Raw genomic sequence first — 12,421 nt, 5'->3', positions numbered from 1 at the left:
GCAGGTCAGTGATTTTGTAGAATTGAATGTTTCTCTTTTCGTTCATTTCTGGTTTTATTCCACTATGGTCTGAGACGATACATAGTATCATTTCTATTTTCTTGAATTTCTGAAAGATGTTTTGTAGCCTAAAATATGGTCAACCTTGGAGAATGTTCTATGTTCTGATAAGAACAATATATTCAGCTGTTTATGGATAAAATATTCTGTGTCTATTAGGCCTATTTATTCTAGAGTCACGTTTAAGTCCAATGTTACTTTTCTTTTCTTTTTCTTTTTTTATTTCTGAGTATTATGAGAGTACAAACATTTTGGTTACATTTTATGTCTTTGCCTCACCCAAGCAAGGGTTAGAGGCATGCCCCTCCCCTCTACAATGCTCACCGAGTCCTTTAGTTGTGAGTTTACTCCCCGCAATCCCCTAATCCCCGAAGAATGTTACTACCATGTGAGCACCATAGTGTTAATCAGTCAGGACCAATTTGATAGCAAGTACAAGTGGAGCCTATTCTTGCGATCTTGTGATATCTCACTTCGAATAATGGCTCAAGCTCAGTCCAGGAAAATATAAGAGGTGCTAGATCATTTTCATTTCTTAGAATTGAGTAATATTCCATTGTATACATATACTAAATTTTAATAATCCACTCATGAACTGATGGGCACTTGGGTTGTTTCCACGTTCTTACAATAGTGAATTGTGCTGCCATAAACATTCGGGTGCAGATGTCTTTAGTATAGAATATCTTTTGCTCTTTGGGGTAGATGCCTAATAGTGTTCTTGCTGGATAGAATGGTATCTCTATTTTTAGCTATTTAAGGTATCTCCAAATTCTTTTCCACAGAGGTTGCACTAGTTTGCAGTCCAACCAGCAGTGTAAGTGTGTTCCTGTCTCTCCACATCCTCGCCAGCATTTGTTGTTTTAGGATTTTTCAACCCCATCAATAAATGGGCAAAGTAAATGAATAGAAGCTTTTCAAAAGAAGTCAGAATAATGGCCAGCAAACATATAAAAAAGTGCTCAACATCTCTAATCATTAGAAAAATGCAAATCAAAACCGCAATCACCTACCCCAGTGAGATTGGCCTCTATAACAAGTCCAGTGTTTCTTTCTTTATTTTCTGCTTGGATAAGCTGTCCAGTTCTGTCAGTGGGATGTTGAAGTCCCCACCAATTACAATTCTGTTATGGTATTGTTTTATACGAACTCTGAGTTTCATCTTTTGGGTCATTTCACACTGGTGGGTATCTATTTTCCTGAACCATATATAATGCAGTTCTCAATGTTTCCTGCAGGGCAGGTCTGATCTTGACAAATTCTCTTAGTGTTTGCTTGTCTGGAAAAGTCTTTATTTCTCCATCACATATCAAACTTAGTTTTGCAGAATACCAGACTCTAAGTGGAAGTTGCTCTGGTTAAGAAGACTGAATATGGGTTCCCAATCCCTTTAGGCTTGTAAGGCTCAGAAGTCTGAAGTTAGCTCGGTGGGTTTTCCTATGTAAGTGTACCTTGATGTTTTTGCCTCTCACCTGGAACAGCTGTCACTTCTTATTTTTGGATTTTCTTTTGTTTAGATGAGGTTTCTCTTTCCCCCCTCACTCATAAGGGCATTCCTGTAGCATATGATGGGTAAGAATCTTTGCTTTTGCTTGTGAGTGCTTTGATGGTGGTCTAGGTTGTAGGTAGATGCCTTCACTATAGATATCCTCAGTGTGGTGGTTTTCTCAGTCTCTGGTTGTTTGCAGGCTGTAGCACTGGTGAGCTGTGTGTGTGGCATATCGCCTGTCTCTGTTTGGTGAGGGAGGAAGGAGGCTTTTGACATGCTTTCTCTTTCCCCGACCTGTGGTATTCTCAACAGTGTGACTTGTACTGGCACGCCAAGTTTAATTTCTGAGACAGTGAGTGTTTCCTGTCTGTAAGAATGAACCACACTCTGTACGATTGCCCCAGCAAACGCTGTAAGGTGTATGTAAACTGACCTCTCTGCAAGTAAGGTGGTGCTTGCCAGAAGGAACAAACTGCAGTGTTGTTTTTAGGACCTGTGACCAACTGTAGCCTCAGGTCTGTGGTGACGGGATGCACCCCTGAGGGTGTTGGCAGCCTGGTGCTTTGTCCTCAAGAAGATCCCAGTTCACTGGCAGCAGCAGCTGTTGGGCTCGTGAGGGTAGAAAGGCTCTCCAGTAGCTCGGGAGCCTATTGACTGCTCGAGATGTGAGGGAAAGAGAAACAAACCACTCCACCTGCCCGTTTCACTGGACTCCAAGCCACTAGGGCGTTGACCTCTGCTGATGTCTTGCTCCTTCTTATCCTGCTCTGCAGCTTCTTCCAGTGGAATCTCTTGTAGGCTCTGGCACTTGTTCTCTCGGAATTACACCCAGTCTATGCTTGTCCATTTGTTTGTTTTATCTTTTTCAAAATAAAAAGCTTTTCCTTCTTTCTGAGACTATCTGTCAGCTGGTGTCTCTGGGCTGCTGTCTTCAGTAGGCTCCAATTTTTATTTCGGTCTACTATTTTACTTTCTAAATCATGCTTATAGTGTCAAGTATGTGAACTCTTTTCAGTCATAGGACCTGACAATGGTATGCTGTAATACTTCTAAAAAGTGTAATTTTAGGCTTCATCATTAAGCCCATAATGCATTTCAAGTTAACTTTTATAAAGGATGGGAGGTTTCAACTCAAAGTTAAATTTGTTATGTACTTCAGCACCATTTTCTGAAAAAGCTATCACCCATCTATTGAATTGCTTTCTGGCTTTTGTCAGAAATTAATTGGCAATATTTTTTATGATATTTTATTTGGTTCTTTGTTCTGTTTCATTGATCCGCATGTCACTCCCTATACCCATACCACATTCCTTTGATTATTGTAGCTTCAAGGTAATCTTTAACATTGAAGAAAATTGATTTCTGCCACTTTCTTCTTTTTTCAATGTTGTGCGGCTATTCTAGAGTCTTTCTTTTCTATATATATTTTAGGAATAGCATGACTATATTTATAAATAGTCTTGCTGTTATTTATATACATTAATTTAGGGAGAATTTGTATTGTATCATCCAATGTATGAACACAGTATTTCTCCGTGTTTATTTGAGTCTGCTTTGATTTCTTTCATCAGACCTTTGTAATTCTCACTATATACTGTATATGTACTGTATATGTACTTAATTATTTGTTATTTCATTTTCTTTAGAGCAATTATAATGATATTATGGCTTTTTTGTTTGTTTTGGTCACCATTTATTCATTGTTAATATATAGATGTACATTTTTTTTTCCATGTCTTTCTATATTCGGCAATATAATTGAATTCATTTTTAGTTCTGAGAATTTTGGGAAATCCTTTGAGATTTCCCTGTAGGCAATTGCAATCATGTCATCTTCAAATACAGATTATTTTCTTTCGTCCTTTCCAATATCTATGTCTTTTATATTTTATTTTATTTTTTAAATAAAAATAAAAAGTTTTATTGTTCTTGGTAGAACCTCTTGGCCTATGATGAGTAAGAGTTGGGGGAGTTAACATCTCACCTTGCTTTTGATTTTAGGGAGAAAGAATTCAGTTATTCACCATTAAGTACTGTGCTAGCTGTAGGGATTTTGTAGATAGTCTTTATGAATTTGAGGAAATTTTTTTAATACCTAATTTCTAATATATTTTGTTATTAATATTGTTAATTTTGCAAATGTTTTTTGGTGTCAATTGATTACATGATTTTGCCTCTTAGTCTGTTGATATGTTCAATTACACCGATTTTTGAATTTTGAACTAATCTTGAGTATCTAGAATAAATTTTCCTTGATTATGATTTATTGTGTTTTATACTTTAATAAATTTGATATTTTGTTGAGGATTTTTGTGTCTGTATTATTGAGAAATATCACCTGCCTCACTGTCCCTCTGTCTCTTTGTCTTCCCGGTACTGTCTTTGTCCTGCTTTGTTGTCAACTAGAACTGGTATTATAAAATGAATTCCTCTTCAATATTCCTCATCTATATTCTCTAAGCAATTGCTTAAAATTGGCATTATTTCTTCCTTAAATGTTTGGTAGCTATTTCCAGTAAATTCCTGAGGGCCTGGAGATTTCCTTTTTGGAGGGCTTTTAAAATACAGATTTATTTTTTTAATTAGCATGTAGAAATTCATATTACTGATTTCATCTTAAATGTATTAAAGTAGTTTATATTTTTCAAGGAATTCACCCAACGAATGTTTTTCCACTTCTATCAATTACTGAGAGAGTAGTTTTTAAAATCTCTAATCATAATTATGTATATATTTGTTTTTCCATTTTAGTATGCCAATATGTATTTCATTCCATTCTGATTATTTGCTAATTGTCACATGTATAGTTCAGATTCGTTTCTGGTGAATTGTTGCTTTTATGATTTCTGTAATATATTTCATTTGTTTTTGTCTTGAAGTTTACGTTGTCTGAAATTAACCCTCAATAGTTATCTCTAATTTGTATGCCCCCAAATCATTTTTTTTATTTTAAAAATCATATTTTCTGTAAATTTAGTGGCTGGGCTCTGTGGTTCACGCCTATAATCCTAGCACTCTGGGAGGCCGATCCCGGTGGATCGCTCAAGGTCAGGAGTTCGAAACCAGCATGAGCAAGAGCGAGAACCTGTCTTTACTAAAAATAGGAAGAAATTAAAAGGCCAACTAAAAATATATAGAAAAAATTAGCTGGGCATGGTGGCACATGCCTGTAGTCCCAGCTACTCGGGAGGCTGAGGCAGGAGGATCACTTGAGCCCAGGAGTTTGAGGTTTCTGTCAGCCAGGCTGATGCCATGGCACTCACTCTAGCCTGGGCAACAGAGTGAGACTCTGCCTCAAAAATAAATAAATAAATTTAGGAAGTAGGAATCAAAAATAGTGAAAATAATCTTTATTAAAAATTTTTATATAAACTTAAAAATGGAAAACACAACTTTTTCAACCTATATTTTTACTAGGCTTTTAAGGATATCTAACTAAAATGCCCTATGTGTTTTGATTCAACTCCCTGCTGTTAAACGTGTATCTGGTACATATCTTTCCTATAATTACCAGATGTATTTGAAATAAATCTTTAATAAGTCAGGACTGACTATTACTTATGATTCTCTTTTTTTGTGTGCATTTATATCTTCAAAGCACAATTTTGATGGTAACAATTTTCCTGATGTTATCTTCTTTGTACTATAATTAAAATATCTTAATAAACATCAACTAAAGTAATCTTAATTTTTTACTCCTACTGTGTTTAAATCCTTTCAATAGACTTTGCATATGTATTTAACTTCAGTATTTTTCTACTTGTGAACCATATCAAATAAATGTTCATGTCCAAATGTAGAAGATGAAAGGATGTTATCCTAAGTCTTCTTTATAATACAGGAAGTCTCAGGCGCTTGTGACAAAGTATTGCTTGATGAAGTCCTTCCTATTATGTGACTAACTGGATGAGGATTCCATATCTCCATTTTGTCTTTTGAAATATACTTTTGAGTCATTGACTTGGAAAAAATTAGGATATCATCTAAACACTTGTAGTCTGACATTTCATTTACGTGATCAATATATTGTAATCTTATTTGTAATGTGATAGTATTTGGTAGTGGCATTTTTGGAAGGTGATTGTGTCATGAAGGTAGAGCCCTCATAAATGTGATCAGTGTTTTTATGAAAGAGACTTCCTTCCCTTGTCCTTTTCACCATGTGAGTTTATAGCAAGAAGATGGTTGCCTGTGAACCAGGAAGCAGACCCAGATCATAGAATGAATCTGCCAGAGCCTTGATCTTGGATTTTTCAGCCTGCAGAACTGTGGGAAATTTCTGTTGTTTGTAAGCCACCGCGTCTGTAGTATTTTTGTTATGGCACCCTGAAAAGACTAAAACAATCACTCTTCCAGGCTAGGCTACTGTTTTATGTTTCTTTGCATTTGTCTGATTAATAGTTATATAATGTTTTAATCCATCAATATTGTTCTTCATATTATTATGGTCAATAAAAGACAAATTCTGAATTTTTGAATGTGTTCTACAAAAGCTACAATAAAAAGACAGAAGCTGTCCCAGGACACTGTTGTACCTTTTCTGATAGTTAATAGATTATCTTGGGCAATAAAATAAGAGAATTTAAATTTTCTGATAGAATAAAGAAAAGGAGCCCTAGAAATAAATCCTTGCCTATATAGTCTAATGATTTTTAACAAGAATGCTTACAGCCTTAATTGGGGGAAAGTCAGTCATTTTAACAAATGGTGTTGAAATATCTGCATATTTATATGTAATAGAATAAAGTTGAATCCTTGATTATATCACATGTAAAATTAACTCAAAATGGATCAGTGATCTAAGTGTAAGAGCTTAAATAAACTCTCAGGACAGAAAATATAAGGGGAAATTATTGTAACATTGGATTTGGCAATGATTTCTTTGATATGACACCAAAAGCACAGTCAACAAAAGAAAAAAATAGATAAATTAAGATTCATCATAATTAAAAACTGCTGTGCATCAAGAACTATCAACCTAGTAAAAAGGCAATACATGGAATGGGAGAAAATATTTGAAATAATGTATCTTATGAGGGATTAATATCCAGAATATGTAAAGAACAAGTCAAAAACATAAAAAGAAATGATCACATTAAAAATGGGTGAAGGAGTTGAATAGACATTTCTCCAAAGAAGATGTGGAGATGGCCAGTGAGCACAAGAAAAAAAATAATTTTCTCACATCAAAATCCTTAGAGAGATGCAAGTCAAAGCTACAATGAAATGCCAATGAATACTTATTAGGATGGTCATTATTATAAAGAAAATTTCATAACATATGGAATGTCGAATGTTGGTCAGAATATGAAAAAATTGGAACCCTTGTGCATTGCTGGTAGAAATGTAAAATAGTTTAGCTTTTGTGGAAAACAGCATGATGGATCCTCAAAAAATTAAACATATAATTAGTATATTATCCAGAATTTCCAATCTAGATATATTCCGTGAAATATCGAAAGCAGGGACTTGAGAAGATATTTTTACTCCCGTATTTATAGCAGTATTATTCACAATAGCCAAAGTGTGGAAATTCCAAATGTTTATCAACAGATAAATAGAAAAACAAAATGTGTTATATACACATAATAGAAGATTGTTCGTTCTTAAGAATGGATAAAATTCTGTCATATGCTACAATGTGGATATGAACTGAAGACCTTATGAAAAGTTCAGTAAGCCAGTTAGAACAAGACAAATAGGTTATGATTCTGTTTATTTTGAGGTGCTTAGAGTGGTCAAATGCATAAAATCAAACTATTATAGGAGGGTGGTTCTTCTGGGGAGAGGTGGAAATGGTGAGTTAATATTTAATGAATAGAAAGTTTCGGCTTGGCAGGAGGAGAATGTTCTGGAGTTAGATGGTTGTGATGGTTGTACAACAACATAAATGAACGTAATGCAGGCCACAGAAGGGGATATGATAGACTAAAAGAGATTATAATATAAGTAAAGATTAAATATCTATGATGAGATGATAAATTATGGTAAGGATATTGTATTATTATGTCAATGACAATATATTGCCAATGATATTTATAAGGATATTGAGTTGACATAAATATATAATGCACTTTGGGTATAGTCATAGAAGATTGAAAAACACTTTTAAATTCAAATGTATTAATTTTCTGACTATATTATTTAAATTGAAATTTTAATAATTCAAATTAGTGGTATGATTTATACATATTTTTGAAAAAGCTAAAAAGTACTCTCATATTTCAGGTAGAAAGATGCCCTTATTGGTAAAACGACCTCAAAAAAATGGCCTTTTGATAAGTTTCTACGTTTTTCTACCTTTCCTCATTTTAACTGCCATTATTGGTCTTAAATGGAAAAAAATGAAGGAATTTTGGCATAGAGCAGAAACTGCAAGTACGGGGTAAGTAAACTTATTACTTTTTATGCTTAATATTATAAATGTATTATCTATGGGAAGAATTTGACTGTAATTCAGAATATTACAAATAGGGATATTGAGATGGATTAGGTTAATGTTTAGAAATATTGAATAAGAAGATCTCAGTATATGCCAAATCTTTTTTTTTTTTTCTTTCACATTTCATGCAGTTAGATTTCCTAATCATTCTTACAAGGCCAAGAACAATTAAAGCTACTCAGTAAATCCTCAGGGCCTTTCACATAGAAAGTTAAGTTTTCTATAAATGTTTTAAGAAGTTCTGTTGACTTCCCAAGAAACACCATTTTCCTTGCATTGACAATAAGTTGTGCCAAAGAGATAAAAAAAGATAGTCATGGAGGCAGATATTATGCTTAGAATATGTAGAAGGTAAGAAAATAGATGTCACAGAATGAGGGGAAAAGCACAGATAATATACTCCATATTTCAAACATAATATTGCTCCTGCATTTCTGAAATTAGAATTAAGGTACTTGCATAGCTTTTTTCCTTATCATAAAACCAATAAAAGCTGCTCAGTGAATATTGAGAGATATAAGAATGCAGAAGTAAGAATAAGTAAGTGAATCGTGTTGTTCTATGCTAAAAAGAGAGAGAGAGAGATTCTCTGTTTCTCATTTATGTTCATGGAAATAAGACATTGATGTAAAATTTTCATCAGCACTTTTATTTCTCTGGTTAGTTTTTTTTATTTATCAAAAAGTTAGCAGCAACTAGTTAAATTCAGAGTAATAATCTGGGTGATTTATGCAGACATTTACATAATCATCCAATTATTATAAATTGACTTAATTGAATGTTGAATGATAGCTAGCATGACTCTTCCTGTGCTCTTACTTAAGACATCCTGGAAATATCTGAACATGTCTTTCAGTTGATATCTTGGAAGATCAACTGCAAGAAATAAATCTGACTTTGGGAAGAAATGTTATACTAAGGGATCATTAGTCAAAAATTACAAAATCTGGTCAAGACAGCCTAAATTTCACAGCAATACATGCTTTCAGGGCTGCAAGAATAAGAAATGAAATAGAGCTGATGCACAAAAGGGTGGTAATGAACGGGATGGTTGGGAACTAGGTCATTCTGTCTTCACGCAAAGGCTTTGTGAGGAATAACACCTCGTTGTATCTCTGTCCATTCTCTCCAAATTGACTGCTCTGCTTGCACTTGTTCACTTCATACATATTAATTGATTAATTAGCACAAATCTATCTTGTTTAAATTTGTCTTCATTTGCCTTAAGATTGTATTGTTTCCTAATGCTATCTATTTTTTACAGATCTTTCTCAGAAGTCAGCAATAGTAACAGCAGTCAGTCATAGAGTTAAAGGTGAATTGAAAGAATTAAATTATTATTAAAATGACATAATTCGTGAAGTAGTTTGTTTAATAATACTTCACTATAAGAAACTATCATGGCCATATTTCCTCATCCTGAGTCCATTTGTTAATATCGCATTGAAGTACTTGATGTTAACTTTGTTTTATGCTTGAGAAATATTTAATGTTAAGTAATATTTGCCAGAACCTTACTGAGCAGAATTTTTGTAATAAGAAATGACCTTAAATGAATTGTAAATATTTTCTTAAAATATCTATGAATGATCATACCTCCTGCTCACTCATTTAAGGTTCCAGTGGTTCTAATTGGTAGATTTACACACAGTATCTCTTCACATTTATATTCTTCCTCATTAAGACTCCATGGGTATTGTTATCCTCGTTTTAGAAATGAGGAAATAGACATAAAGAATTTAAATGATTTCCCATGAGCATAGAATTTTTATGAGTTTTGGAATTGGGGTTTAACTTAATGCAACTGGTTGCATCCAGAGTTTAAACTTTTAAGAATGTCACAGTCTTAACACACAGAGCCTGATGTATGACTGGGGATATAGAACGGAATTTACATTGATTAAGTACGTATTAAATATCAGACAAAATGTTAAATGCATCCTCCCTTCAAGGCAGAGAGACAATTCTTTATTATAATATGGAATACAATAGGCATCCGTAAATATGGTTCAAAGTTGTAGTTCACATGTGTGAAGAAATAAGGCCTATATCACTGGGAGCAAATGGAAAAATTAAAAATCCAACCAAGAGTAACATCAAAAGTTCATCCAATTACTTATCTGCCATTCCTCCTTATCTGTCTTTGATTTATAGTTAAGTCAATGGGTCTCCATTTCCTCATCTGTCATTAAGCACTGGGGATGAGAAAGACCCAAAGTCCCCAAAATCCTTATTTTAAATTTTAAGAAGCCTATTATGAATTGCATTTCCCTTATCCTGTAAAAAAACAAAAAAACAAAAGCAACATCCAGGATTTCCCAGAGGTAAAGATAGAGCTTTTCAATTCCAGCTGCAAGTCAACTTCATCTTACACGGGCATGTACCTGAAAGAACTATCATTCTTTCAGATATATTTCAGATATATCTGGGCATTACCTTTCCAAACACATTACTGCTCTAATGCAAATTTAAGTCTGGAATGCTTGAGTGACACCAGGAATGTCAGTTTGTCTTGAGCCAAATTAGCAAGAGGGCTGCAGCTGTGATGAGGTCAGAACTCACCTAGCGTCTTGGAGCTCTTGGAGACCATTTGTCATTTACTCCGAGTGAAAGGGAGGCATCGTGGCATAGTTCAGATTCCCAGCACATGACTTATACTTCAAAAGGCTAATTTGTTGAAAATAGTCTGTATGATGGCCAGAGTAGAAGTGCAGATAGATACCCTTGAATGGAGAAACTACTGCAATATCCATGAGACAGTCAGGGGTGGTAAGGATTGTTTTCTGCATAAATTGAAGGCTAACCAACTGAATACATTGACAGTTTGGATGTAGAGTGTAAAAAAAGTACTTAAATAATATGATTATTGATATAAAGCAGGAAGAGAGCAAGACTGAAAATGTAAAACTAGGCCTCTCTGTTTCCAAGGTTCATCTCTTAACAGTTTTTAAAATTCATCCTAAGTTTATAAATATTGAGAGATAAAATCTGCATAGGTTAGCATCAGCCAAGACAAGTGTCTGATATGCCGTGATAAGGAGTTTAAATGTTCTTCTATATGAAGGACATAATATTTTTGAGGTGGTAAGAGACATCTGGTTCCATATGGCTTGTATTTTACAAATTTCACTGGGATAAAGTAGGGAAAATGGATTTTGTCAGAACTGGAGACTAGTGACACAGCTAAGATACTATTAAATGCACAGGAAAGGTATGATGAGGGCAGGGATGGATGAGAGGAAAAGCACAAAAATGTTCTGAGAGAAATGACAGAGGTAGAATCGACTGGAGTGGTGACTGGGTGGATGTATTTACATTACAGTGAAAGAGAGATCTACAAAGACCTCAACTTTTGGGCAGAATGAATAGTGACAGATTTTACCAAGGACATACAGTATAGTAGGAAAAGAACTAATTTGGGTGGAGGTGAAGAAGCGGAGGGGAGTGAAGAATGAGTTTGAATTTGACATGGGTATGTAGGAAATGCACAGAGCGTTTTTGAAAGTGCTCTTCCTCTGCAGATAGAAATACACAATTAGTATTAACTGTTTTCTATTTCTTCCACATATTTATATTGTTCTGTTCTTCTCTTTCCTTTCCGTGGTTTTCGTTTGCTCATATGAAGTTTCAAGACTGTGCAAATTAAACGTATAAACATCAATTTGTAATATTTCCATTTAAAGTAGCTATCTTAAACTACTCATGAAATACAAACTTAGAATAACAAATTTCCCAGATCACAGTCACAGATAGCAACAGTATAAACAATGTCTTATTATGTAAATTAAGTGTCATACCTGTAGTTGCATAGTAAATGCAGATAGCTTTTATTAATGATGAAAATTTAGCATTTTAATTTTTCTATATTTCTTCTACAATAGCAATTAAATGATAGTATTGAAAAGCCATAAGATGGAGAAAGGATATCACCAAGAAACTCACTGTAAAGTGGCCCCATCCAAGAATGGAAAAAAACCTGTGTTGCTTTCCTTTTGTTGTGGCGAAAAGCTTTCATTTTCACGAGCTAAAATAAAATCCTATGACTGAAAATATGCAAGCTTGTGTCTATCCATTCTTCTACCCACCATGATCTTTTAGTGTGAAATAAGCAGCTTTGCTTCTTTTAACCTCAGAATTTTTGTTACATCCCAAGCTGAAAACCTTCCATTATCCACTGCTGCTGTCTGCTCACAGGTGCCCATGGCCACGCTGACTGCTCCCGGCTCAGCAGAAGACACCGGCAGCCTGCACATACCCAGTCGCTCCTGTTTCCCCTGCCCTGCCTGTCCTGGGCTTGGGAATATTGAGAGGAAGAATTTCTAGATAAGTCCATTCCCAGGGCCCCCAGATAGTCCCTGGCATCTATTTTATCTTAAGGAAATCGATCAAACTGAATTTCTGGTCATATATGCCTGTTCTGTCAGGTATAT

General features: G+C 34.5%; 1 protein-coding gene across 1 annotated transcript in view; it reads left to right on the top strand.

The window, feature by feature from the left end:
• LOC105878174 (A disintegrin and metallopeptidase domain 3) overlaps nt 1-12,043 on the top strand; it is a 118,710-nt gene extending 106,667 nt beyond the window's left edge. Inside the window, exons 19-21 of the mRNA XM_075997194.1 lie at nt 7,778-7,934; nt 9,256-9,306; nt 11,873-12,043. Coding sequence (XP_075853309.1) covers nt 7,778-7,934; nt 9,256-9,298 — 200 coding nt within the window. The 3' untranslated portion in view covers nt 9,299-9,306; nt 11,873-12,043. The remainder of the gene's footprint in view (nt 1-7,777; nt 7,935-9,255; nt 9,307-11,872) is intronic.
• The last annotated feature ends 378 nt before the right edge of the window (nt 12,044-12,421 follow it).

Source organism: Microcebus murinus, chromosome 24 (genome assembly GCF_040939455.1).
Source record: "Microcebus murinus isolate Inina chromosome 24, M.murinus_Inina_mat1.0, whole genome shotgun sequence".
In the NCBI taxonomy this organism is placed as follows: Eukaryota; Metazoa; Chordata; class Mammalia; order Primates; family Cheirogaleidae; genus Microcebus; species Microcebus murinus.
The sequence above is the reverse complement of the archived record's forward strand: the minus strand, read 5'-3'. Positions and strand labels throughout refer to the sequence as shown.